Raw genomic sequence first — 19,026 nt, forward strand, 5'->3', positions numbered from 1 at the left:
AGAGGACTGGCCACCCATCAGAGCCTGCTTCCTCTCTACCTAGCACAGCCATTAGAGGACTGGCCACCCATCAGAGCCTGGTTCCTCTCTACCTAGCACAGCTATTAGAGGCCTGGCCACCCATCAGAGCCTGGTACCTCTACCTAGCACATCCATTAGAGGACTGGCCACCCATCAGAGCCTGGTTCCTCTCTACCTAGCACAGCTATTAGAGGACTGGCCACCCATCAGAGCCTGGTACCTCTCTACCTAGCACATCCATTAGAGGACTGGCCACCCATCAGAGCCTGGTTCCTCTCTACCTAGCACAGCCATTAGAGGACTGGCCACCCATCAGAGCCTGGTTCCTCTCTACCTAGCACAGCCATTAGAGGACTGGCCACCCATCAGAGCCTGGTTCCTCTCTACCTAGCACAGCCATTAGAGGACTGGCCACCCATCAGAGCCTGGGTCCTCTCTACCTAGCACAGCCATTAGAGGACTGGCCACCCATCAGAGCCTGGTTCCTCTCTACCTAGCACATCCATTAGAGGACTGGCCACGCATCAGAGACTGGTTCCTCTCTACCTCTCTACCTAGCACAGCCATTAGAGGACTGGCCACCCCTCATTGCCTGGTTCCTCTCTAGGTTTCTTCCTAGGTTCCTGCCTTTCTAGGGAGTTTTTCCTAGCCACCGTGCTTCTACACCTGCATTGTTTGCTGTTTGGAGTTTTTAGGCTGGGGTTCTGTACAGCACTTTGTGACATCTGCTGATGTTAAAAGGGCTTTATAAATACATTTGATTGATTGATTGACTTGCCACCATTCTCTCTCCTTAGAAAACCACTGATGTGGTTGGTGTAACACCTTCACTGCTTGGATGTTTATTAATGCGACGCCTTGCCCGCCACTGACAGGGATGCACTGATTAGGACTGTGGTGCACTGCAGGGAGGGAGCAGTGCAAAGATAAGGAAACGTCCATATTTCATGTGATTATGTGTTCACTGGAAAAGCTCCAGATATGCTGCAGGTAGCATGTGCTTTGGCAATTGGGTCTCTCTGTCTCTCCCCCTTCACTCTCTCTCTGTCTCTCTCTCTCTTTCTCTCCCCCTTCACTCTCTCTCTGTCTCTCCCCCTTCTCTCTCTGTCTCTCCCCCTTCTCTCTTTCTCTCTCTCTCTCCCCCTTCTCTCTTTCTCTCTCTCTCCCCCTTCTCTCTGTCTCCCTCCCACTCTGTGATTGACAGGCTGTGTCACGGGGTCTAGCGTGTGGACAGTGACTGGGAGAGTACAACGGGCGGGTGATGAGCTGTCAGGGTGAAGGTGATGGTGGGTGCCTGGGTGAGGAGGGGAGGAGAGGAGCGGGTACTGCTGATGTGAGGGGGACGGGGGTGGAGGTGCCAGCCAGGTAGAGCAGCTATCCTTTTATATGGAGCTTGGTTTCACACAGCCTAGCACAGTACGTCTGGAATAAATACACAGAGCGAGAGAGAGAGAGACAAGAGAGGGAGAAAACATGTTTGTGAGTGTGCTCTGTGTGTGCCCATTGTTTGATCTGGGTTTGTGTATGAGTGTGTATGAGTGTGTGTGTGTGCGTGCAGAGAGAGCTAGAGAGAGACTGCTCGTGCATCTCTCATTCAAAGTGGGACTCTGCCGTTGCCATACATAATGAGCAGCTTTAGTCTAGCAGTGAAATCTACAGACATTCAACAGTTTCATATCTCCTCTGTTTTTCTTGCATATACGATAAAGAACAAAAGGATTTAGATGACCCTTAATACCTGATTGGCTACTTGAATCCTCTCACAATAGGATTCCCTTGCATTTAATTGAACCTTAGAAACACTGTTGCATAGCGTGATCATTTGTGTCTTTCCCCACTATTCCACTAGTCCTCTCTTCCTCTCTGGCCACCTGTTTATGCTCTTGTTTCTATCAACATCAGCAGCAGCACCAACACAGCATCTGCATCCCCAGCACTTCTTACATCCACACAGACTCTGCAGATATTTGTATCTTCATTAGAATAATGTTAGGTCTCTTGTCAGGATTTTAAATGAGTCCTCTGTTTACATTTTCTCTCCAATTCCCTCTGGCAGGATAGAGAAGAGTACTCAATATAACACCGACTGAACCTAGCAGTAAATAATACTCCTATCATCTATCTATCTATCTATCTATCTATCTATCTATCTATCTATCTATCTATATTATCTATATATATATATATATATATATATATATATATATCTCATCTATCTATCTATCTATCTATCTATATTATGTATCTATCATATATATATATTATATATCTCATCTATCTATCTATCTATCTATCTATCTATCTATCTATCTTATCTATCTATATTATCTATCTTATATATCTTATCTATCTATCATCTACAGGTAACTGCCAAAATAATGGAAACACTTAAGGATACAATGTGTATTAAAAGTAGGTGATTCCACATTGGTGTGATTCCTGAGTTAATTAAGCAATTAACATCCCATCATGCTTAGCGTCACTGAAAGGTTGATTGTGGCCACTGAATGGTTTAATGAGCATGAAAACGATGTAAACAGCCTTGGTTGTCTCAGTCACCACATCTCAACCCAATTGAACACTTATGGGAGATTCTGTAGCGGCGCTAAAGACATCGTTTTCCACCACCATCAACAAAATACCGAATGATGGAATTTCTTGCGGAAGAATGGTGTCGCATTCCTCCAGTAGAGGACTCTATGTCAAGGTGCATTGAAGCTGTTCTGGCTCGTGGTGGACCAATGTCCTATTACAGTTTTTCTCAGTCGCTTTGGTGCATTTTTCACATCATCCCTAACATGTGCAAAATAATAAGTGCATTTCTCAGAACAATTTGTACAAACTGCAATATACAATTGATATGTTTCTAAAGCTAGTCAGTCACTAAAAATCCTTAGTACATATCTCAAAAGTAAATATTCATGCCAATGATCATGTCAGTGTCATCAGAATGATAAGTCATTGAGTCATTGTTCACGAACAAGGTCGTCAAAATGTTTAGGCATGTTGTCAATGTAACTGTGTACTTTGACAGTATTACCTGATGTAAACTTGGGCTACAGTTTGGATGACAGTTACTGTATTAAAAATGCACAAGGCTGCACTTCTATGGCATATATCAATTTCAATGGTACTATTTACATATTACTGTATGTGGGTTATTGATTGAAAGAGACTGGACAACCCAAGGGGCACAAAGGAAAAAAAACTAAATTAGAAAGAAACACAGGAAACCACCCCTAAGGCACAACTTTGCCCGCAACACTGTTGTGCTGTCTCTACACATCCAGACGTTCCTGTCTGTCGGCCAACATATTCTCATCCACATCACACCGGGTATTTCCCTTCCAATGCAATGTGGAAAGAATCTTTTGGAATGCCTTATCCATCCTCTGCAGGCATCTACTGTGATGTCCTCACATGCTGCATCCATTGCAGCCAGCAGGGTCATCTGTGTGTGTGGCTGACGATCGTACACCTTCCACCTCCATGCTGAAAATAACTCCTCAATTGGGTTAAGGAATGGTGAATAAGGTGGGAGGAATTCTATGAGCATCCTCGGGTGGGTCACAAACCATTGCCTTATGATGTTTGATCGATGGAAACTCACATTATCACAAATGACCACATATTTTGGCAAATCCTCCCTAAACAGACCCCTCTCATCATCAGGGATGAGAGCCCTGTAGAGAGTCTCTAAAAAGTTGAGTAGATTATGGGTGTTGTATCGCCCTATAAGGGGGATATGGGTTAGGACACCATGCTCCGAAATAGCAGCACACATGGTGATATTTCCTCCCCGTTGGCCTGGCAAATCCACAGTAGCTCTGTGACCGATGATATTTCGACCCCGCCTCATCCACGTATACAAAGTTGTGAGAGGGTTCACTTGATTCCAACTCCATTATACGCTATATCCCAGAACACACAGTTTAATTTGTTTTGGTAAGGAAGAGTGACATAAAATGTACATATATTGCATGTTCCTTCCACAGCAATGGAAATGTGTGCAGTTTATGCTTACTGTACTATGTATCACTATAAAATGTTGCTGTAAAGTAGTTACATAGATATATGTTTTACCTGTACATACGGGTACCGTAGCTCCTTAACTCTGTCCTCATTCCTTTGGAATGGTACACGGTACAGCTGTTTCATACTCATCTGGTTTCTATGCAGCACCCTGTCGATGGTTGAGATGCTAACCGTATGGATGTTTTCAAAGACATCGTTGTCTTCTATAATGGTCCTTTGTATTTCCCTGAGTCTCATGGCATTGTTTGCTCGGACCATGGTGCAAATAGCCTCCTCCTGTTGAGGTGTGAAAAGGCGTCCTCTGCCACCGGTTTGAGGTAATCTTGCAGTCCTAAAAATGCAGTGATGCATCGCACACTTTCACATAGACAAAAACTATGCGAACACACATTTTACTGTAAAACATACAGGTGGGTGCATGTAAGGTGCAGTATGTATCTGTATAGAGTATATTTCTGTATGCTGTGAAATACAAGTGGACTACTGTAATATAAAGCATTGTAGGAAGTATACAGTATACTGCTTTTATACAGTAACAGTGCACTGTACATTGGTGGACATACCTGTTCTATCTTCGAAACTTTGAACTATTGAGGACACGGTTGATCTCCCAATATTCGGCTGCACCCTTCGACCCGCCTCAGCCATTGTAAGGCCATGATTGACAACATGGTCTACAATAGTGGCCCTTCTGTCATCAGATATGCGCCTATGTCCTCTTCTGCCTCTTCCTCTGTTTTGCCTTCCACCACGCATCCTTGCTCCTCTTCTTCCTCCTCTTGGCTGTTGACCCTGTTCGTTTCCTGGTCCATCCATTATTGGAAAATTGCAACTCTGTGTTGTGGTCTGTCTACATATGCTTGCCAATTGATTCTTCATGACATGCAACTTTAAGCAATTTAGACAACTGGTTGATTGTTGGTTGAACTAACACTTTACATTCCTTCATGAGTGAGGGTCAATTTCACCTGCACGATTAATCAATTCAAGTTTTTGTACAAAAGGTCTAATAGAAATGTGTAAAACTATGCTTGACAGTTTATGACAAATAGTTCAACAATTTTGCATGTAATGGCTTATGCAAGGAACTAATGCCTAGATGTTTTGAGGGGTAAGACTATTCAACAGAGAACCATCTACTATATTTTGATCAACATGACATGAGCAATTGATAATGTGGAAAAAAGCTGACACTTGTACATTATCAATTGCAATTTGTTCAAAGGAATAAGAACTTGCTTTAATGATGTGCACAAGTGACTAGATGATTTGTACAAGTAGTATCAAGAATTGCACTTTTGATCTAAGAAATGCACCAAAGCGACTGAGAAAAACTGTAATATACTTTATGTTGGTGTTTCCTTTATTTTGGCAGTTGCTTATATCTATCAAGCAATTGACCAACTGACCTACCTACCTACAGTACATACCTTACTGTTCATACCTACCTACCTACAGTACATACCTTACTGTTCCTACCTACCTACAGTACATACCTTACTGTTCATACCTACCTACCTACAGTACATACCTTACTGTTCCTACCTACCTACAGTACATACCTTACTGTTCCTACCTATTACCTACCTACAGTACATACCTTACTGTTCCTACCTACCTACCTGCCTACCTACAGTACATACCTTACTGTTCCTACCTACCTACCTACCTACCTACCTACCTACCTACCTACCTACCTACAGTACATACCTTACTGTTCCTACCTACCTACCTACCTACAGTGCATACCTTACTGTTCCAACCTACCTACCCACCCACCTACCTACCTACCTACAGTACATACCTTACGGTTCCTAGCTACCTACCTACAGTACATACCTTACTGTTCCTACCTACCTACCTACCTACCTACCTACCTACCTACCTACCTACCTACCTACAGTACATACCTTACTGTTCCTACCTACCTACCTACAGTACATACCTTACTGTTCCTACCTACCTACCTACCTACAGTATATACCTTACTGTTCCTACCTACCTACCTACAGTACACACCTTACTGCTCCAACCTACCTACCTACCTACAGTACATACCTTACTGTTCCTACCTACCTACAGTACATACCTTACTGTTCCTACCTACCTACAGTACATACCTTACTGATCATACCTACCTACCTACAGTACATACCTTACTGTTCCTACCTACCTACCAACCTACAGAACATACCTTACTGTTCCCACCTACCTACCTACAGTAGATACCTCACTGTTCCTACCTACCTACCTACCTACAGTACATACCTACCTACCTACAATACATACCTTACTGTTCCAACCTACCAACCTACCTACAGTACATACCTTACTGTTCCTACCTACCTACATACAGTACATACCTTACTGTTCCTACCTACCTACCTACCTACAGTACATACCTACCTACCTACAATACATACCTTACTGTTCCAACCTACGTACCTACCTACAGTACATACCTACCTACCTACATACAGTACATACCTTACTGTTCCTACCTACCTACCTACCTACAATACATACCTACCTACCTACAGTACATACCTACCTACCTACAGTACATACCTACCTACAGTACATACCTACCTACAGTACATACCTACCTACAGTACATACCTTACTGTTCCTACCTACCTTATTGTTCCTACCTACCTTCTACCTACCTTTTACCTACCTACCTACAGTACATACCTTACTGTTCCTACCTACCTACCTACAGTACATATCTTACTCTTCCGACCTACCTACAGTACATACCTACCTACCTACCTACCTACTATCTATCTATCTTATCTATATCATCTATCTATCTTATCTATATTATCTATCTTATCTATCTTATATATCTATCATCTACAGGTAACTGCCAAAATAATGGAAAAACTTCAGTAAATGAAGGATACACTGTGTTCCCACCCACCTACTTACAGTACATACCTCACTGTTCCTACCTACCTACCTACAATACATACCTTACTGTTCTAACCTACCTACCTACAGTACATACCTTACTGTTCCTGCCTACCTTCCTACATACAGTACATACCGTACTGTTCCTACAGTACATACCTTACTGTTCCTACCTACCTACCTACCTACCTAAAGTACATACCTTACTGTTCCTCCCTACCTACCTACAGTACATACCTTACTGTTCCTACCTACAGTACATACCTTATTCTTCCTGCCTACCTACCTACATAACATTCCTTACTGTTCCTACCTACCTACCTACCTACAGTACATACCTTATTGTACCTACCTACCTTTTACCTACCTTTTACCTACCTACCTACCTACCTACAGTACATACCTTACTGTTCCTACCTACCTACCTACCTACAGTACATACCTTATTGTACCTACCTACCTTCTACCTACCTTTTACCTACCTACCTACCTACCGACAGTACATACCTTACTGTTCCTACCTACCTACCTACAGTACATACCTTACTGTTCCTACCTATCTTCTCTCTACCTACCTACAGTACACAGCTTACTGTTCCTACCTACCTTCTACCTACCTACCTATCTATCTCTTTCTCTCTACCTACCTACCTACCTACCTACCTACCTACCTACCTACCTACAGTACATTCCTTTGCTGTTCCTACCTACCTACAGTACATACCTTACTGTTCCTACCTACCTACCTACCTACCTTACTGTTCATACCTACCTACCTACCTACAGTACATACCTTACTGTTCCTACCTACCTACCTATCTACCCACCTACCTACCTTACTGTTCCTACCTACCTACCTACCTACCTACATATCTATCTACCTACCTTCCTACCTTCCTACCTACCTACTTATCTACCTACATAACATACCTTACTGTTCCTACCTACCTACCTACAGTACATACCTTACTGTTCCTACCTACCTACCTACCTACCTACCTACCTACCTACCTACCTACAGTACATACCTTATTGTTCCTACCTACCTTCTACCTACCTTTTACCTACCTACATACAGTACATACCTTACTGTTCCTACCTACCTACCTACAGCACATACCTTATTGTTCCTAACTACCTTCTACCTACCTACCTACATTCCACCTACCTACCTACCTACCTACCTACCTACCGACAGTACATACCTTACTGTTCCTACCTACCTACCTATCTACCCACCTACCTACCTTACTGTTCCTACCTACCTACCTACCTACCTACATATCTATCTACCTACCTTCCTACCTTCCTACCTACCTACTTATCTACCTACATAACATACCTTACTGTTCCTACCTACCTACCTACAGTACATACCTTATTGTTCCTACCTACCTACCTACCTACCTACCTACCTACCTACCTACCTACCTACCTACAGTACATACCTTATTGTTCCTACCTACCTTCTACCTACCTTTTACCTACCTACATACAGTACATACCTTACTGTTCCTACCTACCTACCTACAGCACATACCTTATTGTTCCTAACTACCTTCTACCTACCTACCTACATTCCACCTACCTACCTACCTACCTACCTACCGACAGTACATACCTTACTGTTCCTACCTACCTACCCACAGTACATACCTTAGTGTTCCTGTCTGTTTGTCTGTCTATCTGTCTGCCTACAGTACATACCTTACTGTTCCTACCTACCTACCTACCTACAGTACATACCTTACTGTTCCTACCTACCTACCTACCTACCTACCTACCTACCTACCTACCTACCTACCTACCTACCTTACTGTTCCTACCTGCCTGCCTGCCTGCCTGCCTGCCTGCCTGCCTGCCTGCCTATCTATCTATCTACCTACCTATCTGCCTTTCTACCTACCTACAGTTCCTACCTACCTTACTGTTCCTACCTACCTACCTACCTACCTATCACTCTATCTAATCTATCTAACTCTACCAGTGTCCTGACCTGATCTAGCCGTGAGGGATGGAGCCACTCTGCTCGTGGTGCTTCTTGCAGGATCACTGCAGCAGAATGATCACCTAGTGTAGCACTTAAACCGGGTTGATTTTTCTATTGAATTGACATAATGTGTGCACTCTAAACCAATAGCTATGGAAGTAACCCAGTGTGGAGGCAGTAGTGGAGATATTGGGTCAGACGATGTCTACAGAGAGTGGTGGGGGGAGTGAAGAATATGAAGACACCTGTGTGTCCCCAGGGCCAGCTAGTCAACCTGCTGCAGTCAACCTTCTGCAGTCTGAACAATAATCTGGTCCGGTCAGGGAGGGGATTGCTGGGTGATGGTAAAATAAGATTATACTTGGTTGTTTGCTTGCACTGAAATTTGCCTTCCGATACAATACTTCCTTACCAACTAATACCAGACAGTTAAAACAAGTTATAGTAGATAACTAGGTACACAAAAAAACAATACTGGAGTAGAAATGAGCTGTGTCATATCTTTACCTTTGTGTGTCATATCTTCTTTGCCCTATGCGCCAGCCGGGGCAATGGGGAAAAGTGAGTGAGTGTCATATCTTTTTACCTTTGTGTGTCATATCTTCTTTGCCCTATGCGCCAGCCGGGGCAACGGGGAAAAGTAAGTGAGTGTCATATCTTTACGTAACACACCCATGAGTCAGAGAGGTAAGGAAGGGCTGGTAAGAGGTAAGGAAGGGCTGAGAGGAGAAATATTGGAGGGGGATAAATTCAACAACAACTCAAAGACCACAAAGCATAAGTCACTGCTTTGGATCAAACTTCTCAGAGACCTTTGCTTCACTGGAATAATGTTCTAAAAGACAGACAGCACAACATTTCCCAATGCCCCCTCCCCCTGTGCTGCTTGCATCCGATTAACAAGTGAACAGCAACAAGAAGATAGAGAAATTGTGTGTTTTGTGTGTGTGTGTGTGTGTATGTGCAGTGTGCATGCGTGTCTCTTTCGGCATTATTCATTTAGAGTTAGGGAAGTTTCCCAGCAGGTTATTTATACTGTATCGTCTGCCAATCGTTTCTCTTGCATCTCCAGACAGAGCAAAACCCAAGGGATGTGTGTGTGTGTGTGTGTGTGTGTGTGTGTGTGTGTGTGTGTGTGTGTGTGTGTGTGTGTGTGTGTGTGTGTGTGTGTGTGTGTGTGTGTGTGTCTGTGTGTGTCTGTGTGTGTTTGTGTGTTCTGTTTGTTCCCTTGTTTTTCATTTTGAGAGCTGTCCATAAACAACCCTCTGGCTCTCCCAGGGCTGCAACAGTGTTTGTTGCTCAGCACAGCTTTGACCTGGGAGTTTAACAGTTAGACAAACAGACACTAGAGAGAGGGATTCTTCTTGAGGGCGGGGGTTGGATGCCCATGATATATGGCAGAGAGAGGGGGGGGGGAACAGAGAGAAAAATTGACAGGGAGGGATGGGAGAGACGGAGAGAGAGAGAAAGAGAGAGAAATGAAAAGACAGAGAGATAGAGAAAGCTTTTCCTCTGAGGCAGTCCTTCTCTTAGCCTGGCTGACGCACGACCCACGTGACTACACAGGACGTGGAGAGGCTGGTGCAAAACGATCCCTCGACTTCCTGGGATTATTGTCATGAAATTGCAAAGGAAAGGCATTGAATAAAGCGGTTCAGGGACTAGTTCACACATATGTATGCCAGGGTTGGATTTGTACAGCAGCTAGGTCACCTAAGGTATTGTATGCAAAGGACTTAATCCACATGTAAATGACAACAAACAGTCATTATGAACTGGACCCTTGTGGATTACTATGCATGAAGCCAACTGGCAGTACTGAGGGTTAATGTTGGCGTTACTTCAGATAATAAGCTGCGGCCGTCTCAACTAAAATAGAGTTTAACGAGGGTTTCTCTCTGGCCGAGTCCCAAATGGCACCCTATTCTATCTAATGGCGAACTGCTTTTGACCACGGACCATATGCGCTAGAAAGGGAATAGAGTGCTATTTGGGAAGAACAGCACAGAGGCTTGATTAGATACGCTCTAATTGAGACGTGTTTGCTACAACCGACCATAGAAATAGAATCTAGATTCTGTTACTATGACGCCAACGCTTCTTTCCTCTGACTTAACATGCTCTGGACAAACGCATGACGCACTGCACCGCGCCTTATGGTCGCTACGTAGGGAGCGATGCGCTGACAGGTGTGTCAAACCAAACCGCCTCTCCACTTCAATCGTCATCGACTCAGATGAGCAGCTGTAATCAAATGATTTGACACGGGGAGAAACACACACTCGACACAAACCGGTACACTCACACACACTTCTACGCCCATTAACACGTACACAGGGACACTGGGTAGCTATCTGTCTTTCTGACTCACACGCTCTCTTGGACAAACTGTTTTCATCTCCTATTCCCTGAGAAACAGAGGCGTAAGCCTCCGCTAGCAGCAGACCGACGGGCAGAGAGAGAGAGAGAGTGTGTGCGCCGGTGTGTGTTTGTGTGTGTGCGTATGTGCATTCGCACGCACAGTGCAGGGAGCTGTGTCTGTGGTGGATCAATGGTGTGTCTGCCTACCCTGGTTCGTTATTTTATTTCAGACAGAGGAGAGACAGAGGAGAGGACAACGCCCTTCTCTCTCTGCTAGCTATTCTTCCTCCTGTCACCTCCATGGTGTCTCTGTGACAGACACTTCACCACAGCACCATCCATAACACCTAACTCTTCATGATGTATGATCATCAATCAGTATCTCTGGCTTGAGGAGCAGGTTGGCATTTATTGTCATAAATCTTGCCCTGGAGGCAGCTCTGCAGTGGTCACTAGCTAGCACAGTCAAAGTCATAAAATCGGGTTTTAAACTTAACCACACTGCTAATCTTAATGCCTTACCCTAACCTTAAATTAAAAGTTTTTAAAAAACACATTTTTGTTTTCCATACATTTTTACGATAATAGCCCATTTTGACTTTGCAGCTGGCCCTGCTAGTAGAAAAGGTTCAGTTCTGCCTCCAGGGCAAGATTCATAACAATAAACGTCAACCTGCGCCTGTGGAGATCATCAGTCAGTTGAGCGACATGTATTTATTTAGGTAATCAATGCAAGTTGGAGAGACAGAGAGACAGGATACAGGAGTGATGGCTTTGACATGTGTTCATTTATCAGTCATGCAGGAACAGCTCGGTCAGTAGAGCTGATAAGGAATAGTCACGTCATGTACAATACGTGGGGTAAGGATGCTGTGTCAATAATCCTGTGTGTGTGTGTGTGTGTGTGTGTGTGTGTGTGTGTGTGTGTGTGTGTGTGTGTGTCAAATCAAATGTTATTTGTCACATGCGCCTTACAGCGAAATGCTTACTTACAAGCCCTTAACCAGCAATGCAGTTGTAAGAAAAATATATATTTTTAAAATAAATAAAAGTAACAAATAATTAAAGAGCAGCAGTGAAATAACAATAGCCAGACTATATATAGGGTGTACCGGTACAGAGTCAATACAGGGTGTACCAGTACAGAGTCAATGTGGAGGCTATATACAGGGTGTACTGGTACAGAGTCAATACAGGGTGTACCGGTACAGAGTCAATGTGGAGGCTATATACAGGGTGTACTGGTACAGAGTCAATACAGGGTGTACCGGTACAGAGTCAATGTGGAGGCTATATACAGGGTGTACCGGTACAGAGTCAATGTGGAGGCTATATACAGGGTGTACCGGTACAGAGTCAATGTGGAGGCTATATACAGGGTGTACCGGTACAGAGTCAATGTGGAGGCTATATACAGGGTGTACCGGTACAGAGTCAATGTGGAGGCTATATACAGGTGATACCGGTACAGAGTCAATGTGGAGGCTATATACAGGGGATACCGGTACAGAGTCAATGTGGAGGCTATATACAGGGGATACCGGGACAGAGTCAATGTGGAGGCTATATACAGGGGATACCGGTACAGAGTCAATGTGGAGGCTATATACAGGGGATACCGGTACAGAGTCAATGGGAGGGGGCACCGGTTAGTCGAGGTAAATGAGGTAATATGTACATGGATGTAGAGTTATTAAAGTGACTATGCATAGATAATAACAGAGAGTAGCAACAGTGTAAAAGATTTGATTAGATGTTCAGGAGTCTTATGCCTCGGGGGTAGAAGCTGTTTTAGAAGCCTCTTGGACCTAGACCTAGACCTAGAAATAACAGTCTATGACTAGGGTGGCTGGAGTCTTTGACAATTTTAGGACCTTCCTCTGATACCGCCTGGTGTAGAAGTCCTGGATGGCAGGAAGCTTGGCCCCAGTATGTGTGAAAGTATGTGTGTGTATATGTGCATTGCATGTATAGGTGTGTGTGTGATATGTGTGTATGTTTACCATTTAAGCCAAGCACCCGCACTCACACTGACAATGGGCCAGAGGTAGGCTGGTGTGATTACATCATCAATTGACCCTGTAAAGATACTGAATCAGATAAGGAGCCATGAGATTGGCTGCTAATAGCTGGTGATAAGGCTGCTGGGTAACTGGAACAGTCCTTTTCATCAGCCTCTCTCCTGCCGAACCAGGGACATTTTATTTACACACATTCAAACCTCAACGTAAAGCCTTCCCACTCGGCACAATCTGGTTGAGTCAATGATGTTTCCATGTCATTTCAACTAAATGACTTTGACATGACTTTGAATTGGCGTCTGTGCCCAGTGGGTTACGGGCTAGCAACCTTACATGAAACCCAACTAAATGGCATTTCACAAATGATTATTTTCCATGCGAGTGCTAATGTCCTTTTGTGCTGTTGGTTTTTCATGAAATGGTGAGTCAACATCACTTGTTTATGGAACTACATGTTCTATGGAAACGAATTGCAATGGAAAATTGCTTGTTCATCCTCTCGGGGGAACAACTGGTACGTACACCTGTTATTGTACCTGTGAAATCCCTCACGTGTTATCCCTCACGTGGTATCCCTCACGTGATACCTGTAGTGAATGTTCTCCTGATGCTCTCCTCTCTCCCTCCCTGCAGCTCCAGCGTCTGAAGCGCTCCCTCTCCTTTAAGACCCTGATGCGCAGTAAGAGCGTGGAGAACTTCTTCCAGAGGTCCTACAGTGACGCCCGTCTCCCCCCAGACTTCATCACCGACCCGCCACCCCCCTCCCCGCCCCCTGGCTCTCCCCTCGCCAGTGAATGCTCACCCTCCCGCTCTCCGTCACTCAGCCCCAACCCCTCCCTCTGCTCCCATTCCCCGTCTCTAAGCCCCTCCCCCTCACTCTCTTCCAAGGCCCCGCCCCCAACCCGCCCACTGACGCAGGTGAACCACTGCTTCCAGGAGCACATTTTCCGCAAGCCCACCCACTGCCAGCTCTGCAAGCACCTGATCGTGGGTAAGGTGCCTACATTACTCCCAGGCCTCTCGACACTACCAGCCTGCTTAGGCCTCAGTGTCTATGTAGGATTAGTTGCGTCATTCAGCCATTTCTCCTGGTTACTTGATCTTGTATTTCTAGCTGGTCATTGTCCTTACTTTATTAGGTCACAGCCACTATCCATTATACTAGAATCCACTTGACTATTAAGTGAACAGATTTCAAAGGCAGCACCTGACTAGGTAGCTAATGACTGGAATAATTAGTTGAAATTACTCACGTAATTTCATTCCTATTCAATAGCAATAACAATGTAATATTGATAACAGTGAAGCAAACATTAGGTGGATTATAATTGGAATTTATGCAGGAGAATAGCAGAGGTACCACAGGAATGGTATTACACTCCGCTCTTGTGTGTATTCTGGGTTTTCAGACATAAAGCATACAGTATGATTGGAATGAGAAGTTGAGGGCAAGTCTAGTTTGCGTGTTCATGTGCCCTTGATATGCTGCTGCGTGTGTAGAGGTTTAACATTCTCATACTCTTTTCCTCTTTGCTAAATCTACTTCCTGTCACCATGATTGATTGCAGAAGCTATTTTATTCCTCTTTGTTTTTGCTTGTGTTTGCTTACGTCATAATTTTTTCTTCAACGCACCAGCTGATCCAGCTGTCCTGTAGCCTGCCTCATTGCTCCCAGTCTCTTCTCTTTATCTCCCATTCTCTCTCTCCCAGTCTCTGATTCTCCTCTTTCTCCCCTAGTCTCTCCTCTCTCTCCCAGTCTCTCTGTCTCTCCTCTTTCTCCCCTAGTCTCTCCTCTCTCTCTCCCAGTCTCTCTGTCTCTCCTCTCTCATAGTCTCTCCTCTTTCTCCCCTAGTCTCTCCTCTCTCTCCCAGTCTCTCTGTCTCTCCTCTCTCATAGTCTCTTCTCTCTCTCTCCTAGTTTCTCCTCTCTCTCCCAGTCTCTCCTCTCTCTCCTCTCTCTCCCAGTCTCTCCTCTCTCTCTTCTCTCTCCCAGTCTCTCCTCTGTCTCTCCTCTCTCTCCCAGTCTCTCCTCTGTCTCTCCTCTCTCTCCCAGTCTCTCCTCTGTCTCTCCTCTCTCTCCCAGTCTCTCCTCTCTGTCTCTCCTCTCTATCTCCCAGTCTCTCCTCTCTCTCCCAGTCTTTCCTCTCTCTCTCCCAGTCTCTCCTCTCTCTTCCAGTCTCTCCTCTCTCTTCCAGTATCTCCTCTCTCTCCCAGTCTCTCCTCTGTCTCTCCCAGTCTCTCATCTCTCTCCCAGTCTCTCCTCTCTCTCCCCTCTCTCCCAGTCTCTCCTCTCTCTTCCAGTCTCTCCTCTCTCTTCCAGTCTCTCCTCTCTCTCCAGTCTCTCCTCTCTCTCACAGTCTCTCCTCTCTCTCTCCCAGTCTCTCCTCTCTCTTCCAGTCTCTCCTCTCTCTTCCAGTCTCTCCTCTCTCTCCCAGTCTCTCCTCTCTCTTCCAGTCTCTCCTCTCTCTTCCAGTCTCTCCTCTCTCTCCCAGTCTCTCCTATCTCTGTCTCTCCTTTCTCTCCCAGTCTGTCCTCTATCTTCCAGTCTCTCCTCTCTCCCCCTGTCTCGCCTCTCTCTTCCAGTCTCTCCTCTCTCTTCCACTCTCCTCTCTCTTCCAGTCTGTCCTCTATCTTCCAGTCTCTCCTCTCTCTCCCTGTCTCTCTTCTCTCTTCTAGTCTCTCCTCTCTCTCCCAGTCTCTCCTCTCTCTCCCTGTCTCTCCTCTCTCTCCCTGTCTCTCCTCTCTCTCCCTGTCTCTCCTCTCTCTTCCAGTCTATCCTCTCTCTTCCAGTCTCTCATCTCTCTCCTCTCTCTCCCAGTCTCTCCTCTCTCTCCCAGTCTCTCCTCTCTCTTCCAGTCTCTCCTCTCTCTCCTAGTCTCTCCGCTCTCTTCCAGTCTCTCCTCTCTCTCCCAGTCTCTCCTCTGTCTCTCATCTGTCTCCTCTCTCTCCCAGTCTCTCCTCTCTATCTCCCAGTCTCTCCTCTCCCTCTCCCAGTCTCTCCTCTCTCTTCCAGTATCTCCTCTCTTCCAGTCTCTCCTCTCTCTCCCAGTCTCTCCTATCTCTGTCTCTCCTCTCTCTCCCAGTCTGTCCTCTCTCTCCCAGTCTCTCCTATCTCTTCCAGTCTCTCCTCTCTCTCCCAGTCTGTCCGCTCTCTCCCAGTCTGTCCTCTCTCTCCCAGTCTATCCTATCTCTGTCTCTCCTCTCTCTCCCAGTCTATCCTCTCTCTCCCAATCTCTCCCCTCTCTCCTCTCTCTCCCAGTCTCTCCTATCTCTCTCCCAGTCTCTCCTCTCTCTCCTAGTCTCTCCGCTCTCTTCCAGTCTGTCCTCTGTCTCTCCTCTCTATCTCCCAGTCTCTTCTCTAACTCTCCCAGTCTCTCCTCTCTCTTCCAGTATCTTCTCTCTTCCAGTCTCTCCTCTCTCTCCCAGTCTCTCCTATCTCTGTCTCTCCTCTCTCTCCCAGTCTGTCCTCTCTCTCCCAGTCTCTCCTATCTCTTCCAGTCTCTCCTCTCTCTCCCAGTCTGTCCGCTCTCTCCCAGTCTGTCCTCTCTCTCCCAATCTATCCTATCTCTGTCTCTCCTCTCTCTTCCAGTCTCTCCTCTCTCTCCTCTCTCTCTTCCAGTCTCTCCTCTCTCTCTCCCAGTCTGTCCTCTCTCTCTTCCAGTCTCTCCTCTCTATCTCCCAGTCTGTCCTCTCTCTCTTCCAGTCTCTCCTCTCTCTCTCCCAGTCTGTCCTCTCTCTCCCAATCTCTCCTATCTCTGTCTCTCCTCTATTCCAGTCTCTCCTCTCTCTTTCCCAGTCTGTCCTCTCTCCCTTCCAGTATCTCCCCTCTCTCTCCCAATCTGTTATCTCTCTCTCTTCCAGTCTCTCCTATCCCTGTCTTTCCTCTCTCTATCTCTCCTCTCCCAGTCTCTCCTCTCTCTGTCTCTCCTCTCTCTCTCAGTCTGCTCTCTCTCTCTTTCTCATCTCTGTCTCTTCTCTCCCTTCCAGTCTCTCCTCTCTCTCCCAGTCTGTCCTCTCTCTCTCCCAGTCTCTCCTCTCCAGTCTCTCCTCTCTTTGTGTCTCCTCTCTCTCTCTCTCAGTCTCGTATAAGTCTCTCCTCTCCCAGTCTCTCCTCTCTCTGTCTCTCCTCTCCCAGTCTCTCCTCTCTCTGTCTCTCCTCTCTTTGTCTCTCCTCTCTCGGTGTCTCCTCTCTCTGTATCTCCACTCTCTCCCAGTCTGTTCTCTCTCTCTTATCAGTCTCTCCTCTTTCTGTCTATCCTCTCTCTGTGTCTCCTCTCTCTCCCAGTCTGTTATCTCTCTCTTCCAGTCTCTCCTCTCTCTCTCCCAGTCTGTTCTCTCTCTCTTATCAGTCTCTCCTCTTTCTGTCTCTCCTCTCTCTGTTTCCTCTCTCTCCCAGTCTGTTATCTCTCTCTTCCAGTCTCTCCTCTCTCTGTCTCTCCCAGTCTCTCCTCTCTCTCTCCCAGTCTCTCTGTGTCTCTTATCAGTCTCTCTCTCTCTCTCTCTGTCTCTCCTCTCTCTGTGTCTCTCATCAGTCTCTCCTCTCCCAGTCTCTCCTCTCTCTGTGTCTCTTATCAGTCTCTTCTCTCTCTCTCTCTCTCTGTCTCTCCTCTCTCTGTGTCTCTTATCAGTCTCTCCTCTCCCAGTCTCTCCTCTCTCTTTCTCTTATCAGTCTCTCCTCTCTCTCCCAGTCTGTTCTCTCTCTCCTCCAGTCTCTCCCCTCTCTCTCTCTCTCTCTCTCCTCTCTCTGTCTCTCCTCTATCTGTCTCTCCTCTCTCTTTGTCTGTCCTCTCTCTCTTCCAGTCTCTCCTCTCTCCCAGTCTGTCCTCTGTCTCTCCCAGTCTCTTATCTCTCTGTCTCTCCTCTCTCTTCCAGTCTCTCCTCTCTCTCTCCCAGTCTGCTCTCTATCTCTTTCAGTCTCTCCTATCTATGTTTCTCCTCTCTCTATCTCATCTCCCAGTCTCTTCTCTCCCAGTCTCTCCTCTCTCTGTCTCTCCTCTATCTGTCTCTCCTCTCTCTCAGTCTGTCCTGTCTCTCTCCTAGTCTCTCCTCTCCAGTCTCTCCTCTCTCTGTGTCTCTTATCAGTCTCTCCTCTCTCTCTCTCTGTCTCTCCTCTCTCTCTCCTCTCTCTGTCTCTCCTCTATCTGTCTCTCCTCTCCCTTTGTCTGTCCTCTTTCTCTTTCAGTCTCTCCTCTCTCCCAGTCTGTCCTCTGTCTCTCCCAGTCTCTTATCTCTCTGTCTCTCCTCTCTCTTCCAGTTTCTCCTCTCTCTCTCCCAGTCTATCCTATTTCTGTCTCTCCTCTCTCTTCCAGTCTCTCCTCTCTCTTTCCCAGTCTGTCCTCTCTCTCTTCCAGTCTCTCCCCTCTCTCTCCCAATCTGTTCTCTCTCTCTCTCCCAGTCGCTCCTATTTCTGTCTCTTCTCTCCCTTCCAGTCTCTCCTCTCTCTCTCCCAGTCTGTTCTCTCTCCCTTCCAGTCTCTCCTCTCTCTCTCCCAGTCTGTTCTCTCTCTCTTCCAGTCTCTCCTGTCTTTCCCCTCTCTGTCTCTTCTCTCCCAGTCTCTCCTCTCTGTCTGTCCTCTCTCTCTCCCAGTCTCTCCTCTCCAGTCTCTCCTCTCTCTGTGTCTCCTCTATCTGTCTCTCCTCTCTATGTGTCTCCTCTCTCTCTCAGTCTCGTATAAGTCTCTCCTCT

General features: G+C 46.0%; 1 protein-coding gene across 2 annotated transcripts in view; it reads left to right on the forward strand.

The window, feature by feature from the left end:
- The window catches only part of LOC139421156 (SH3 and cysteine-rich domain-containing protein 2-like), a 60,069-nt gene that overhangs the window by 15,949 nt on the left and 25,094 nt on the right, over positions 1-19,026 (forward strand). For both annotated transcript variants that reach the window (XR_011635595.1, XM_071171763.1), the window contains exon 2: positions 13,975-14,332. Coding sequence is in view for 1 of the 2 variants with exons in the window: in XM_071171763.1 (XP_071027864.1) it covers positions 13,975-14,332 (358 nt within the window). In the remaining variant the exon portion in view is untranslated. The remainder of the gene's footprint in view (positions 1-13,974; positions 14,333-19,026) is intronic.

The sequence above is a fragment of the Oncorhynchus clarkii genome, chromosome 12, assembly GCF_045791955.1.
Source record: "Oncorhynchus clarkii lewisi isolate Uvic-CL-2024 chromosome 12, UVic_Ocla_1.0, whole genome shotgun sequence".
In the NCBI taxonomy this organism is placed as follows: Eukaryota; Metazoa; Chordata; class Actinopteri; order Salmoniformes; family Salmonidae; genus Oncorhynchus; species Oncorhynchus clarkii.